Source organism: Saccopteryx bilineata, chromosome 2 (assembly GCF_036850765.1).
Source record: "Saccopteryx bilineata isolate mSacBil1 chromosome 2, mSacBil1_pri_phased_curated, whole genome shotgun sequence".
NCBI lineage: Eukaryota > Metazoa > Chordata > Mammalia > Chiroptera > Emballonuridae > Saccopteryx > Saccopteryx bilineata.
Window position 1 is genome coordinate 115,922,577 of NC_089491.1, and position 16,603 is coordinate 115,939,179.

The following is a 16,603-nucleotide window of genomic DNA, read 5'->3' on the forward strand; positions in this document are numbered from 1 at the left end:
GCCTCCCACCCCCGTCGGACACCTCAGCCTCCCGAGGGCCCGAACCCATTTCTTCAGAGTTTACTCTAGGAATAGGTACTCAAGAGATGGTTGGGTTTTTAAAAATTTTTTAATTTTGCAAAATTTCAGTTTTATTGAAGTATAATTGACATCTAAAAATTACAAGATATTTCAAGCGTACATCTGGTGATTCAATATTTAAATAGATTATGAAAGGAATTGCCCCCATCTAGTTAATCAAAACATCTATCACGACACGTATTTATAGTATTTTGTTTCTGGTGAGAACATTTAAATTCTGCTTTCTTAGCATATTTCAATTTCACAATCCAGTGTTATCAGCTGTAGTGCCGTGCTTTACATTAAATCCTCGGAACTCTTCACCTTCCAGCGGAAAGTCAGTACTTGGACCAGCGGCTCCCTGTTCCCTTTCCCTCACTAGATGTTTGTTGATGGACTGGTGTCAGGAATTGAATAAGGACAGAGACTCACCCTAAGCAGGAAAACAATGCCACTAAACTTGGGGTTTGGGAGGTGGTACGGAGACTGAGGGGGTTGTGGGGAGACTGGGACTAAGTCTAGAAGAAGGCTGGGGTCTGCTGGTCCGGCTATCCCCTTTTGTTCGTATTTAAGAAATGAGGTCAGGTTAGGGAAGGCCCAGGGATCTACCCTGCCCAAACCAGGGAGTTTGCACTTCTACTTAGTGTGAGCGACACCTTTGGCCCGATCTCCAGAGTCCAGCCCAGTGGCGATAGCCAGGAAAATGACAGGAGGAGCATGTTTGTCTCTGCTCTGAAATGAACTGGATGGGGGAGAGCCGCACTCCATTTGGGGTAGATGTTCTGTAGCCATAACTGTTGGATTGGGCAAAGCTCCTGGGATTCAGACACGTGACTCCTGGCCTTGCAGACGAGTTCACCAACCTGAAGGGGAGGATACCCGGTCTGGGATTGAGAGAGAGGGGACGCGCCGCCATCCTGAATTACTGTAGCCATTCTCCCGGCCTTGTACCTCTTTATACCTCTGGGATGAAGATTAGGATGGGTCCCCGGGAAGTAAACTCCAAGCTTTCTTTTTCCTTCCAGGTTCTCAGTTATAGGAGCCATTGGGGTGAAGGAGGCAGTTCTTCGGCAGGCCTGGGGAGAAGCAGCAGACTGCGAGCTGCGGTTTCCGTGGGCGGGATGTCAGCACCCACAGGTCCTGAGAGTCCTCATGTGGCTGGAACTTTTAGCCTGGATCCCAGAGCTCGCTCTTGGAATCAGGCCAGAGGGAAGAGGGGCAGAGAGAACCATTTTTATCTTCATAGTAGGGAGGGAGATTCGCCCTCTCCTAGTTGTGTCTTTCTAAGTTTGTAGATGACACCAGGCCAGTCTTAAAAACCTTTTGAGCCTGACCTGTGGTGGCGCAGTGGATAAAGCATCAACCTGGAAACACTGAGGTTGCTGGTTCAAAACCCTGGCTTGCCTGGTCAAGGCACATATGGGAGTTGATGCTTCCTGCTCCTCCCCCTTCCCTCTCTCTCTCTCTCTCTCTCTTTCTCCCCCCTTCTCTCCTCTCTAAAATGAATAAATAAATTTAAAAAATAAAATAAAATAAAAAATAAAAAATAAAATTAAAAAAAAAAAACCTTTTGAATTTCAGTTTCCATCACTTCCAATTTGGGGTCAGGGAACACAAGGAGGAGGGTATACTATTATATGTGTTGACCTCCAACAAATTAGAGACATTGAAATAAAAGGAAATTGGTGGTAGATTTGTCCCTGACTGAGGAAAGGGGATCATTGGAAGAATCAGTTTCTTAAGGATGACATCTACTACCTACTGGTAAATGACCAACGCGAGGTAGGAGTGCTGATGTCCATGATGTAATCATGTTCTCTGGTAGCTCACAGACCAGTTGGGGAAGGTACAAGGTACAATCACTTGTATAGGAGCAGAGGTTGTCATGTGTTGAGTTGCATGTTGGAGACTGGAGGCTAGGGAGAGTTAGGTGATGGCTGTGGGAGGCTCCTAAAGGAGGTAGGCTTTGAGAGCAGGAGGGGGGTGTCTTTTTTTTTATTTTAAGGTTGTTTAATTTTATTTATTTTTTACAGAGACAGAGAGTGAGTCAGAGAGAGGGATAGACAGGGACAGACAGACAGGAACGGAGAGAGATGAGAAGCATCAATCATTAGTTTTTCATTGCACGTTGCAACACCCTAGTTGTTCATTGATGGCTTTCTCATATGTGCCTTGACCGCGGGCCTTCAGCAGACTGAGTAACCCCTTGCTGGAGCCAGCGACCTTGGGTTCAAGTTGGTGGGCTTTTTTGCTCAAACCAGATGAGCCTGCACTCAAGTTGGCGACCTCTGGGTCTCGAACCTGGGTCCTCTGCATCCCAGTCTGACGCTCTATCCACTGCGCCATCGCCTGGTCAGGCTTTTATTTTTTTATTTTATTTATTTTTTTTAACAGAGATGAGCCCATGCTCAAGCTGGCGACCACGGGGTCTCGAACCTGGGTTCTCCGCATCCCAGTCTGACGCTCTATCCACTGCACCACACCCTGGTCAGGCAGGAGGTGGGTGTCTTAAGGACATAGTCCTGAACCAAGCAAGGGACAGGACTTTAGGATCTGGTTTTGCCAGTTTCTTGGGGCAAGTTACTGCCATCCTGGAGCCTCAGTTTCTCCATTTATAAACTGGGGACCATGATTCCCTTCCTGTTCTGAAAGAGGTTTTAAGAAACTTATTGTTCTCATTATTAGAAAGATGGGAATAAAAGCTTGTAAGTTTCTGCATCTTCTGAAAATCCCTGGGTAACCAGCATCTGTGGCTCCTAGGGTGGAGCTGGATATTGTTTGGGCCTAGAATTTGCAGTAGGTGGGCCATCTGGTGGGCTTTTGGGTGGGGAGGGTGCAAAGAAGGCCTCTAGGCCAGGCACTGGGAGCCAAGTCAAGGATTATTTTTATTCCTCTGGTCATGGCACATGGCCTGGGCTTAGTGTTGCCATCTGTTTCCCCCCACCCCCCTTCAGCTCTCATTCTGGCAGGCCCCAAGGGCCATTCTGGAGCACTTGGGGAAGGAGGAGAGGAATGGGGATCCTTTTCTGGACTGGTATTGGCTTACCCCCCATCCTCCTAGCTGAGGGGCAGAGGCTGTGTGGGAGGTTTGCCTAGTGGGGGAACTAGCTGCCAGGCTGGGCTGTGAGCAGTGGGGGTGGGAGAGGCTGGACCAGGAGATGGGAGCAGGCCGCACAGGGCTGGGAGCAACTCCATTTCAGTAATGAATCCCGTGGCCCAGGGCCTTGGGTGACCCGCTGCCCTGCTTTTGCTGGGACAGACCCAATCTTGGGGACATGGAGTTCAGGTCCTCAGAAAACCTCCCTCATGGGGCAGTGTCTGGCACAAGTCTGATTCTCCCAGGTGTGGTATTCTGCTGGGCTTCCTGGGCCCAACTTCTGCAGGGACCCAGGGTGCTCATTTCACTTGCTGGTCTAGCACAGCTTGGATGAAGGACAGGCCTGGAGACCACAGCCTCTGGCTTTGGGGGGGCTTATGCAGGAGCTCTTCTGACTTTCTGGCCTCCACAGCACCCTCCACCTGGTTTGGACTGTCCATCCATGTTTAGTGTCAGGTCCCAGAAAAAAAATTTAGACTAAAGCCAGGACATACAAAGCCTTAGATATTAATAATAATTAGTGTCAATTAATATTACATATTGGGGCTTAAGGTATATGTACCTATCAGGTCCATTTAGGGCTTTAGATCTTTCAGTTGAGGCATTTTTTATAGCTTAGTAATAATGATAGTGAGGGTGGTGATGGTGACAATAAATAGCTCTAACTGAGCACTGACTGTGTCAGGCTCCATACTAGTTAACATACTCACTTTTTGACCATTACATGGGACACCTCTCCATGGCAGGTCAGTTCCCAGGCTTCTCTGAGCAAAGCCACAGGTGAAAGTCTGCAGGGTATGTTGAGCAGCTGGTAGGAGCTCCCCCAGGACATGGTTGGTCTGGGTAAGGAATGTGAGTGACAGCTACTGATAGGACAGAAGGGAGCTTTGGTCCCAGTGGGAGCAGCCCCTCTTAGGTTTTTCTTTCTTTTCTTTAATGTTTATTTTATTGATTTTAGAGAGAGAGGAAGGAAGAGACAGGATCATCAAACTGTTCCTGTGTGTGCCCCTGACCAGGGATCGAACCTGGCAACCTCTGTGCTTCAGGACTATGCTCTAATCTACCGAGCTATCCGGCCAGGGTCGCCCCTCCCCTTAGTTTTACCGATGAGCAAACTAAGGTTCCGGGAAATGGAGGGTTGACCTTGTTCACACAGTTGCTTGTAGAACTGCAACTGAAACCAGCCTCTTGATTCCCAGACATCGCACTTCATTTTACAAGCCTCCGGAATAAATCCCACAGGGATTTGCAGCAGCTCGAGCTTTCCCTCTGGGCTGCCGAAGTCCAGACATTTACAGAGATTTTTTTTTGTTGTTTCTTGACACTTAAACATAGGACAGCAGTTCTTCCTCCCCACAGAAAAATCATTATTTCATAAAGAACACTTACCAGACAGCCATTCATTTGTTCATTCTTTTTTTGCCATCGTTGTGCAACGTGCTTGGACTTACTAGAGAACGACAAGCATCCTGGCCCGTCCTCGTGCTGTCTGAAGTGTGATGAGGGAGACCAGTCTGTTCTGGGATGACGGCTAGGACGCGAGAAGCACAGGGCTCTGCTGGAGCACAGGGGAGGGCACCTAATCCAGATCCGGGACAGGGATGTTTGGGCTGGGCCACAATCAGGTAAAGGGGCGGGGATGAAGAGGAAATTTACAGGCAGCCTCTCCCGGTGTGGAGAAAGAGCTGAACATGTTGAAGGTATCATTTGGCTAATTGAGTGTAGCAGGAGTCACCCCCCCCCTTTTTTTTTTTCTGTGGCAGAGACAGAGAGTCAGAGAGTGAGGGACAGACAGACAGGAAGGGAGATGAGAAACATCAATTCTTCGTTGAGGCTCCTTAGTTGTTCATTGATTGCTTTCTCATATGTGCCTCAACTGGGGGAGTACAGCAGTCAGAGTGATCCCTTGCTCGAGCCAGCGACTTTGGGCTCAAGCTGGTGAGCCTTGCTCAAACCAGATGAGCCTGCGCTCAAGCTGGCGACCTCGGGGTCTCGAACCTGGGTCCTCCACATCCCAGTCCGACACTCTATCCACTGCACCACCACCTGGTCAGGCTCATTTGGCTAATCGAGTGTGGGGGGTTTGGGGGTGGGTGCAAAGAAGGCTGTCAAGAGGATGGTGCAGATGGAGGGAAGGTGTTGGGCGGATAAAATGTATTATGCTCACTTTGTTAAAGAGGCCGTTGCCCAGGTGATATTAATGTGTGTTGGGGTGGGCTAAAGGCAGGCAGAATCCTTGTAGCCTGGGGCTTGGTTTTGGGATTAAGCCTTTCCTACCCTTTTTGCTGTGGGGTGGTACAATCCAATCATGCCTCAGAAAGTGACTTTGTATTAGAGACTTCCCTATTTTGTATATTGGATTAGAGATTGTGAAGCTACAATATAAAATGGGGACGGAATGAGAGTTTGGGCTCTTGGTTCCTGAGATTATCATTAGAAGAGAGAGCAGAGGAGAGCAGAGAAAGGCCACGTGGAGGAGGCCAGGAGAAGCAGCCAAGATGGTGGAGTGCTGAGTGAGATGCCAGTTTGTGTAGAGTTTGTATCTGGGATAAGGAAGGAGATGGGGAACAGAGGTGAATAAGTCTGGTGAGCTAGAAACCTTTGATTCTAGGAAACTCGGATAAGTCAGTAGCTTTGTGAGCACTGAATGTGACTGGGTTTTGGAGCCCAGTGTGTATTTTTACTTGCCTGCCGGGTACAAGCTAGAATTAAAGACTATGGCCCATCAGTTTTTGGCTCCGCTGTTTCTTTACCGACTGTCCGAATCCAATGCGAACCTGCATGTGAATGGCCACGATGGTGGCTCCTGGCTTTACAGAAGGTATGGCAGGAGAGCAGGAGTCAGCTGGTGAATGGCCTTCTGGAGTCCCGTGATGGAATACGCCATTTTATCTAACATTACAGGGAAGCAATTGAAAGATTTGAAAGATTTTAAGTAGTAGAAGAGTCAAATGATCAGAGTTGTACTGTGGCAAAATCATGCCAGCTGCAGTGGAAAGATGGCATCTGAATGGGGTTGGCACAGTCATTGTGTGAACACTGGCGGAGGCCCTGGGTTAAGGTACTGGAACAGAAAGAAAAGTGGGTTCAAGAAGACATTTAGGAGATAGAGACAGATTGTGATCCTTGTTTATGGGAGATAAGAAGTGTTGGGCAGATAAAAAGAAGGCCGAGGACATTTTGCGCTTTGGGCTAAGTGCTCAGAGACTGGTGAAGTGTACCTTTGTGATTGTTGAAATTGTATGACTTGTGCTGTTATAATTTGTGTAATGTGCCTAATTTCCTTGCACAGGAATGCTGGTGGTGAAGATTGTGGGTAGTAAAGTGAGCATAGGGGTGGATTGTTGAGCAGATAAAATATATTATGCTCACTTTGTTAAAGATGGCACTGCCCACGAAGAGGCCGTCACCCAGGTGATATTAATGTGTGTTGGGGGCAGGCTGTGGGCAGGCAGAATCCTTGTAGCCTGGGCTTGGTTTTGGGATTAAACCTTTCCCACCCTTTTTGATGTGAGATGGTACAATCCCATCATGCCCCAGATAAGTGACTTTGTATTAGAGACTTCCCTATTTTGTATATTGGATTAAAGGTTTGGATTTCTACACTATAAAATAGGGGCAGAATGGGAGCTTGCTCTCTTGGTTCCTGAGATTAATATTAGAGGAGAGAGCAGAGAGGAGAGCAGAGAGAGGCCACGTGGAGGAGGCCAGGAGAAGCAGCCAAGATGGTGAGTGTTGAGTGAGAAGCCAGTTTGTGCAGGGAGAAGGAAGGAGATGGGGAACAGAGATGAATAAGTCTGGTGAGCTAGAAACCTTTGATTCTAGGAAACTCGGATAAGTCAGTAGCTTTGTGAACACTGAATGTGAGTGGGTTTTGGAGCCCAGTGTGTGTTTTTACTTGCCCGCCAGGTGCAAGCTAGGATTAAAGATAATGGCCCATCAGTTTTTGGCTCCGTTGTTTCTTTACCGACTGTCCGAATCCAATGTGAACCTGTATGGGCCAGGCTGCTGTGATGGTATCCCTGGCTACTGGCTTTACAAGAAGAAAGGGTCAAAATACACTCCTATATTTCTGGCTTCTTGGTGGATGGTGGTGTCATTTCCTGAGAGTGACAGAGGAGTAGGAACGGGACTCAGTGGCAGGCCACAGATTTGATTTTGGACATGTTGAGTTTGAAGAGCTTTGGAGACATCTCTTAGAGCTGCCTGGTAGGCATTTGCTATAGAGGCCCAAACTCAGGAAAGACAAAGCTGGTATGGGAGTCAAAACCATACAGTGAAAGTGTGAGACATGGGAACCCTCTCGGGGAGGTATAGGGGTTAAAACAGAGAGGTCGGGTCAGAACCCTGATGAGAACATCTATGGAATGAGTCTGGCAAACGCGGAGCCAAGAAGAGGGAAAGGAGAGGGGAGATGTGAGTTTAGACAACTGGAGAATGGTCTCGGCTCTTTCATATATTTTGAAAATCAGCTTGTTAAGGTTTTGAAAACCTTGTGGGATTTTAATAAACACTTAAGTGAATTTATGATTTATTTGTAGAGATTCAATATATTTTCCCAATCATGAACATACCATCTCTTTATTTCTTTAGGTATTTTGTCTTTCAAAACAGCTACAATTTTCTCTGTAAAGGTCTCTCATATATTATTAGATTTATCACAACATAAATTATGATGGCTTTGGTTCCTTTTTTGTGACAGATAGAGAAAGGGACAGACAGGTACAGACAGGCTGAAAGGGAGAGAGATGAGAAGCATCAGTTCTTCGTTGCGACACCTTAGTGGTTAGTTGATTGCTTTCTCATATGTGCCTTGATGGGGGGGTCTACAGCAGAGTGAGTGACTCCTTGCTGAAGCCAGTGACCTTAGGTTCAAGCCAGTGACCTTTGGGCTCAAGCCAACGACTATGGGGTCATGTCTATGATCCCACGCTCAAGCTAGTAACCCTGTGCTCAGGCTAGTGAACCCGCGCTCAAGCTGGTGACCTTGGGGTTTTGAACCTGGGTCCTCCACATCCCAGTTTGATGCTCTGTCCACTGCAGCACTGCCTGGTCAGGCTGGCTGTGGTTTCTAAATGTAATATTTTTTTAAATTATATTGCCTAATACTTATTTCTGGTATAAAGTGATGTAGTTGAGTTTGATATTGATCTTGCTGAATTCTCTTTGAAGTTTTTATCATTTGATGGTCTTTCTATTCTGGCCACCGCAGCAGTGAGCACCGGCCAGCTGGGGAGGGCTAGGAGGAGGGGCCTTGGTGCTTCCTCTCACTTGCCACCTGGGCCCTCCCACTGGGCCGTCCTTTAGGGGTTTTACAGAGGCATATTTGGGTAAATCCTTGGCCATAGATTGGCCCTAAGCAGTTGATTCAACCTTCATCCCCTCTCTTCTCCCTAGAGGTAGGGGTGAGGGAAGACTGAAAGTTCTAACCCTCTAATCACATGGTGCTCCTGACCACCAGCCCCCATCTTTAGGTGCTTTCCAAAAAGTCACCTCAGTCTCAAAACCAGACACCTCTTATCTCTCTCATCACTTAGGAAATTCCAAGCATTGTAGGGGCTCTGTGCCAGAAACCTGGACGAAGACCAAATATATAGTTCATATAAATCATAGTATCACCTGACCAGACATTGGAAGGGTGGATAGAGCATTGGCCTGGACATTGCTCAGCTTGAGCACAGGGTTGCCAGCTTCAGTGTGGTATCATAGACATGATCATGGTCACTGGCTTGAGCAGGGCGTCACTGGCTCAGCTGGAGCCCCCGGTCGGCATGTATGAGAAGCAATGAACAACTAAATGGTGCAACTATGAGTTGATGCTTCTCATCTCTCCCTTTCTCTCTCTCTCAAAAGAAATAAAAAAGATACCTTTTGGTGGATTAAAGAAGTTCCTTTTGTTCCTAGTAGTTGGCTAAGAGTTTTTATTGTGAATAGGCCATGAACTTTATCAGTGTTTTTTTTTTATGGGCCATCACCTTTTTTTACAGAGGCAGAGATAGACAGGGACAGACAGACAGGAGCGGAGAGAGATGAGAAGCATCAATCATCAGTTTCTCGTTGCGCATTGCGACTTCTTAGTTGTTCATTGATTGCTTTCTCACATGTGCCTTGACTGCGGGCCTTCAGCAGACCGAGTAACCCTCTGCTGGAGCCAGCAACCTTGGGTCTAAGCTGGTGAGCTCTTTGCTCAAGCCAGATGAGCCCGCGCTCAAGCTGGCGACCTCGGGGTCTCGAACCTGGGTCCTTCCGCATCCCAGTCCGACGCTCTATCCACTGCGCCACCACCTGGTCAGGCTGTGCCATCATCTTTTTTTTTTTAATTTTTTTTCTTTTTATTTATTCATTTTAGAGAGGAGAGAGAGAGAGAGAGAGGAGAGAGAGACAAGGGGGAGGAGCTGGAAGCATCAACTCCCATATGTGCCTGACCAAGCAAGCCCAGGGTTTCGAACCGGCGACCTCAGCATTTCCAGGTCGACGCTTTATCCACTGCGCCACCACAGGTCAGGCCATCATCTTTAATTCTAGCGTGCACCCGGCGGGCAAGTAAAAACACACACTGGGCTCCAAAACCCACTCATTCAGTGCTCACAAAGCTACTGACTTATCCGAGTTTCCTAGAATCAAAGGTTTCTAGCTGACCAGACTTATTCACCTCTGTTCCCCATCTCCTTCCTTCTCCCTGCACAAACTCAGCACTAAGTGGCTTCTCACTCAACACTCTGCCACCTTGGCTGCTTTTCCTGGCCTACTCCACATGGCCTCTTTCTGCTCTCCTCTCTGCTCTCTCCTCTAATATTAATCTCAGGAACCAAAAGAGCAAGCTCCCGTTCTGTCCCCATTTTATAGTGTAGAAATCAAAACCTTTAATCCAATATACAAAATAGGGAAGTCTCTAATACAGGGGTCCCCGAACTACGGCCCGCGGGCCACATGCGGCCCGCTGAGGCCATTTATCCAGCCCTCGCAGCACTTCCGGAAGGGGCACCTCTTTCATTGGTGGTCAGTGAGAGGAGCATAATTCCCATTGAAATACTGGTCAGTTTGTTGATTTAAATTTACTTGTTCTTTATTTTAAATATTGTATTTGTTCCCGTTTTGTTTTTTACTTTAAAATAAGATATGTGCAGTGTGCATAGGGATTTGTTCATAGTTTTTTTTTTATAGTCCGGCCCTCCAACGGTCTGAAGGACAGTGAACTGGCCCCCTGTGTAAAAAGTTTGGGGACCCCTGCTCTAATACAAAGTCACTTATCTGAGGCATGATGGGATTGTACCACCCCACATTCAAAAGGGTGGGAAAGGCTTAGTCCTAAAACCAAGCCCCAGGCTACAAGCATCTTGCCTGCCCACAGCCCGCCCCCGACACATATTAAAATCACCTGGGCGACGGGCTTCCATGTGGGCAGCGCCATCTTTAACATAGTGAGCATAATATATTTTATCTGCCCAACAATCCACCCCTCTGCTCACTTTACTACCCACAATCCACACCACCAGCATCCCTGTGCAAGGAAATTAGGCACATTACACAAATTATAACAACATGGCAAATCATACAATTTCAACAATTACAAGGTACATTTCACCAATATCTGAGCACTTTGCCAAAAGCGCAAAATGTCCTTGGCCTTCTTTCTAGCCATGGTAAAAACTTCCTGGGGCAGGGGAGTGCTTCCAGCAAAGCCGCCCCCCACCCCCATCAGGGTATTTCACATTGTCCAAAATCCTTAAGTCCATCCAACAAAGGAGCCAGTGACCACTCCAGTCGTAGTCCAGGAAATAAGTCCATGCACATGGGGCGTCAGCCACCCCCCTCATTCCTGCCATCCTGGCAGGTCTTATACTGTCCCAAGGAGAAGCATGTGGCAATGGCAGTCAGCATTTCCATCTCTACTCCGGAGAGCATGATGACGCTCACCCCTATGTCCCCAAATCGCAGACCTACCAGGGACATAGCAAGTATTCCTTGCTGCTGGGCTCTCATCTTCTGGAGACTGCGGTTTGCAACTCCAGCCCGATTCTCCTCATCCTCCAAAGAGAACTGAAAACACCAGCTCCAGTTGCTGGTCTCGAGCCCCGGGCTACCGCAGCCTTCTGCTCCGCAGACCTTGCAGCTCCAGACCAGACCTCAGCTTCAGCCTCAGCCTCAGCCTCAGCCCTGGCCTCCTGCCGCTGCTGGCTCTCCACAATGTTCAGGGCAAGCTGCAACTCACAAACCTGTGATTCCTTCTCCAGCATCTCCTCCATTTCCAAACAAGTCTTGCGAACCTGGTCGGCCTTCTCCGGTGCTTGCTTCAGCTCCAGGATCGGCATCTCTTTCTCCTATGTTTGCTCCAGCTCCTTCCACTGCTCGGTTTGCAGGTCTGGGGCAGCCTCTTCCACAGAGCTCTCAGTTTCCTCACGCATGGCTGTAAAAGTCAGCCAGCCTGCCCTGGCCGGTTGGCTCAGCGGTAGAGCGTCAGCCTGGCATGCGGGGGACCCAGGTTCGATTCCCGGCCAGGGCACATAGGAGAAGCGCCCATTTGCTTCTCCACCCCCACCTCCTCCTTCTTCTCTGTCTCTCTCTTCCCCTCCCGCAGCCAAGGCTCCATTGGAGCAAAGATGGCCCGGGCACTGGGGATGGCTCCTTGGCCTCTGCCCCAGGCGCTAGAGTGACTCTGGTCGCGGCAGAACGACGCCCCAGAGGGGCAGAGCATCGCCCCCTGGTGGGCAGAGCGTCACCCCTGGTGGGCGTGCCGGGTGGATCCCGGTCAGGCGCATGCGGGAGTCTGTCTGACTGTCTCTCCCCGTTTCCAGCTTCAGAAAAATAAAGAAAGAAGAAGAATAAGAAAAAAAAAAAGCCAGCCTATGGTCCCCAAAAGGACAGCCATGGGGAACTATAACAGCAGCCAGTCCTCTACTCCACCGTTCAAAGGTGGTAGTGGCTCCTTGCCGATCTGTATCGAATCCTGCCACAGACTACACCAAATGTGAAGCCAGTAGGCATGGCCACCATCACAGCAGCCTGGCCCATGCAGGTTTGCGTTGAATTTGGACAGACAGTAAAGAAACAACGGAGCCAAAAGCTGATGGGCCATCATCTTTAATCCTAGCTTGCACCCGGCGGGCAAGTAAAAACACACACTGGGCTCCAAAACCCACTCATTCAGTGCTCACAAAGCTACTGACTTATCCGAGTTTCCTAGAATCAAAGGTTTCTAGCTCACTAGCCTTATTCACCTCTGTTCCCCATCTCCTTCTCTCTGCACAAACTCTGCACAAACTGGCTTCTCCCTCAGCACTCCACCATCTTGGCTGCTTCTCCTGGCCTCCTACACATGGCCTTTCTCTGCTCTGCTCTCTAATGCTAATCTCAGGAACCGAGAGAACTTTATCAGATTTTACCAAATACATCTACTGAACTTTTGGTTCAGAAGCGTGGTTTCTGTGTGTGTGTGTGTATGACCAAACTTAATAGTCATCATCGTTTTTATTTTTATATAGTTATTATTTAGATTCACTCTTATTTTTACCAATTACTTTGCTCATCACTGTTCCATGAGGGTAACAGCCTTCTTTTCATATCAGTTTTTTTTTATAATTTTTTAATTTTAATTTTATTTTGTTTTGTTTTTATTTTTTTATTTTATTTTTTTATTTTATTATTATTATTATTTTATTTTTTGTATTTTTCTGAAGCTGGAAACGGGGAGAGACAGTCAGACAGACTCCCGCATGCACCCGACTGGGATCCACCCAAGACGCCCACCAGGGGGTGATGCTCTGCCCCTCTGGGGCATTGCTCTGCGGCAACCGAAGCCACTCTAGCGCCTGGGGCAGAGGCCAAGGAGCCATCCCCAGCGCCCGGGCCATCTTTGCTCCAATGGAGCCTTGGCTGCGGGAGGGGAAGAGAGAGACAGAGAGGAAGGAGGGGGTGGGGGTGGAGAAGCAAATGGGCGCTTCTCCTATGTGCCCTGGCCGGGAATCGAACCCGGGTCCCCCGCACGCCAGGCCGATGCTCTACCGCTGAGCCAACCGGCCAGGGCCTTGTTTTGTTTTTAAGTGAAAGGAGGGAGAGTAGTGAGACAGACTCCTGCATGCTCCTGCACTGGGATCCACCTAGCAACTCCTATCTGGGGCCCATGCCTGAATAAACTGAGCTGGGTTTTTTGTTTGTTTGTTTGTTATTTTGTGACAGAAACAGAGAAAGAGACATAGAGAGGAACAGACAGGAAGGGAGAGAGATGAGAAGCATCAATTCTTTATTGTGGCACTTTAGTTGTTCATTGATTGCTTTCTCATATATGCCTTGACTGGGGGCTACAGCAGACCAAGTGACCCCTTGCTCAAGCCAGTGCTTGGGTTCAAGCTGGTGGTTTGTTCAAACCAGATGAGCTCGTGCTCAAGCTGGCAACGTCGAGGTTTTGAACCTAGGTCCTCTGTGTCCCAGTCTGACGCTCTGCCCATTGCACCACCTCTTGGTCAGGCTAAACTGAGCTGTTTTTAGTGCCTGAGGCTGATGCTATGACCAACCAAGCTATTCTCAGTGCCTGGGGCTATGCTCGAAGGAATTGAGCCATTGGCTGCAGGAGGGGAAGAGGGAGAGAATGGGCAGAGGGAGGAGAAGAGAAGCAGATGGTCGTTTCTCTTGTGTTCCCTGACCAGTAATTGAACCTGGGATGTCCGTACATTGGGCCAATGCTCTATACACTGAACCAGCTGACCAGGACCCATTTTGTTTTTTAAAAATATTTTCTTCCCAATTATATTTTTAGTCTTTTTTATTTATTTTATTTACTGATTTTGAGAGAGAGAGAGAAAGGGGAAGAGAGGAGTGGGAGGCATCAACTCATAGTAATTGCTTTTTTTTTTTGTATTTTTCTGAAGCTGGAAACAGGGAGAGACAGTCAGACAGACTCCCGCATGCGCCAGACCGGGATCTACCCAGCACTCCCACCAGGGCCTACGCTCTGCCCACCAGGGGGCGATGCTCTGCCCCTCCGGGGCGTCGCTCTGCCGCGACCAGAGCCACTCTAGCACCTGGGGCAGAGGCCAAGGAGCCATCCCCAGCGCCCGGGCCATCTTTGCTCCAATGGAGCCTTGGCTGCGGGAGGGGAAGAGAGAGACAGAGAAGAAGGAGGGGGTGGGGGTGGAGAAGCAAATGGGCGCTTCTCCTATGTGCCCTGGCCGGGAATCGAACCCGGGTCCCCCGCACTCCAGGCTGACGCTCTACCGCTGAGCCAACCGGCCAGGGCCAGTAATTGCTTTTAATGTGTGCCTTGACCAGGCAAGCCCAGGGTTGTTGTTTTTTTTGGTTTTTTGTTTTGTTTTGTTTTTAAGCCCAGGGTTTTGAACTGGTGACTTCAGCATTCCAGGCTGATGCTTTATCCACTGCGTCATCACAGGTCAGGCACCTTTTTGTTTTTTTAAATACCTTCTTTACTGTTTTTTGTTTTTCTTTCCCAGTGAGGGTCTGTTATTACTAAATTCTTTCAATTTTTATCAGAAAATACCTTTATTTAATGTTCACATGTGAATGGTGTTTTAGTTGGGTTCTAGGTTGACATATGCTTTCCCTCATGTGAGATATGAAACAGAAAGCAACAGATGAACAAACAGAACAGAACAAAAGAGCCTGACCTGTGCTGGGGCAGTGAATGAAGTGTCACACCAGAACAGCGAAGTCGCTGGCTCGAAGCGCCAGGCTTGCCTGGCCAAGGCAGATACCAGGAACAATCAGTGGACACCTGAAGCAAAGTGACTACAGGTTGATGCTTCTCTCTCTCTCTCTCCCCCTCCCTCCCTCCCTCCCTCTCTCTCTAAGTCAATAAAACCTTTAAAAAAACAAAAAGCCACTGACACATACAACAGGCTGGTGGTTACCAGAGGGAGAGAGAGTGGGGAAGAAGATAAAGGGGGTCAAATACATGGTGACAAAAGGAAACTGAATTTTGGATGCTGAGTACACACTGCAATTTACAGGTTCTGTATTATAGAATCGTACACTTGAAATTTATATAATCTTATTACTCTTGTCACCTCAATACATTTTATAAAAAGAGAAAAATTCTAGGTCAACAGTTCTTTTTCTCTCAACAATTTGGAGGTGTTATTTGGGGTCTTGTGTTAATGTTGAGAAATCTATGATCAGTGTATACAATCAATATAATAGTCTTTTCTTTGTGGGTAACCTGTCCTTTTTCACTATGGATGCTTTTAAGATCTCTTTTTTTGAAGTTTTTCTGAAGTGTACCTGTATGGCCCTGGCTAGTTAGCTCAGTGGGTAGAGCCATCTGCCCAGCATGTGGTTTGGTCCCCAGACAGGGCACACATGAGAAGAGACCATCTGCTTCTCTTCCTCTCCTCCCCCTTGTCTTCCTCTTCCCTGAGTGTCGGCCCCAGGCGCTGAGGATAGCTCAGTTGATTCAAGCATCGGCCCAGACAAGGGTTGCCAGGTGGATCTCGGTCAGGGCACATGTGGGAGTCTGTTTGTCTATTTCCCCTCCTCTCACTTAAAAAAAAGAATTCAATAAAGTAAAATTTAAAAAATGAAGTGTGCCTGTAATAGTTTATTTTATTTGAATTTATTTTGGTTAGGTTTCAGTATGGTTCATTTTTTCTGTGTGTGTGACAGAGATAAAGAGACAGAGAGAGACAGGAAGGAAGAGAGATGAGAAGCATCAACTCTTCATTGCAGCACCTTAGTTGTTTATTGATTGCTTTCTCATATGTGCCTTGACCAGGGGGCTACAGCAGACTGAGTGACCCCTTGCTCAAGCTGGCAACCTCGGGGTTTAGAACCTGGGTCCTCTGCATCCCAGTCTGATGCTCTAACCACTGTGCCACCACCTGGTCAGGCTCAGTATGGTTCCTTAATGGGAGGATACATGTATACCACTCACAAAAATTAGGGGGCATTTTATTGCTTCATATTCATTTTGAAATATCCCCTGATTTTTGTGAGCAGCGTGTTTCATTCTGGAAAATTTCCTGCAATTATTATTTCAGATGTTTTTTTACTTTATTTTCTATCTTTCTGTAGTGCTAATTGGACGTATATTGAACTGTTTCTGTTCTTGGTATGTTTCTGTTCTTGCTCTTTTTTTTTTCTTTTTTTTTTTACAGGGGAGGGGACAGACAGGAAAGGAGAGAAATGAGAAGTATCAATTATTCACTGTGGCACCTTAGTTCATTGATTGCTTTGTCATATGTGCCTTGACCAGGGGGCTCTAGCCAAGCCAGTGACCTTTTGGCTCAAGCCAGCGACCATGGGGTTATGTCTATGATGCCATGTTTAAGCCAGTGACCCTGTGCTCAAGCTGGTGAGCTTGTGCTCAAGCCGGATGAGCCTGTGCTCAAGCTGGCAACCTTGGTATTTTGAACCTGTGTCCTCTGCATTCCTGGCCTACACACTATCCACTGCACCACTGCCTGGTCAGGCTTTTCTTGCTTTTTATTATCATTTAAA

The 16,603-nt window shown here is 47.7% G+C and overlaps 1 protein-coding gene across 5 annotated transcripts in view; it reads left to right on the forward strand.

Annotated features, from left to right (window-relative positions):
* TEAD4 (TEA domain transcription factor 4) overlaps positions 1-16,603 on the forward strand; it is an 83,888-nt gene that overhangs the window by 17,752 nt on the left and 49,533 nt on the right. For 2 of the 5 annotated variants that reach the window (XM_066257695.1, XM_066257696.1), the window contains exon 2: positions 9,526-9,657. The exons of the other annotated variants lie outside the window; for them this stretch is intronic. In XM_066257695.1, the coding sequence (XP_066113792.1) occupies positions 9,573-9,657 (85 nt within the window). In that variant the 5' untranslated portion in view covers positions 9,526-9,572. The remainder of the gene's footprint in view (positions 1-9,525; positions 9,658-16,603) is intronic. 5 annotated transcript variants of the gene reach the window in all.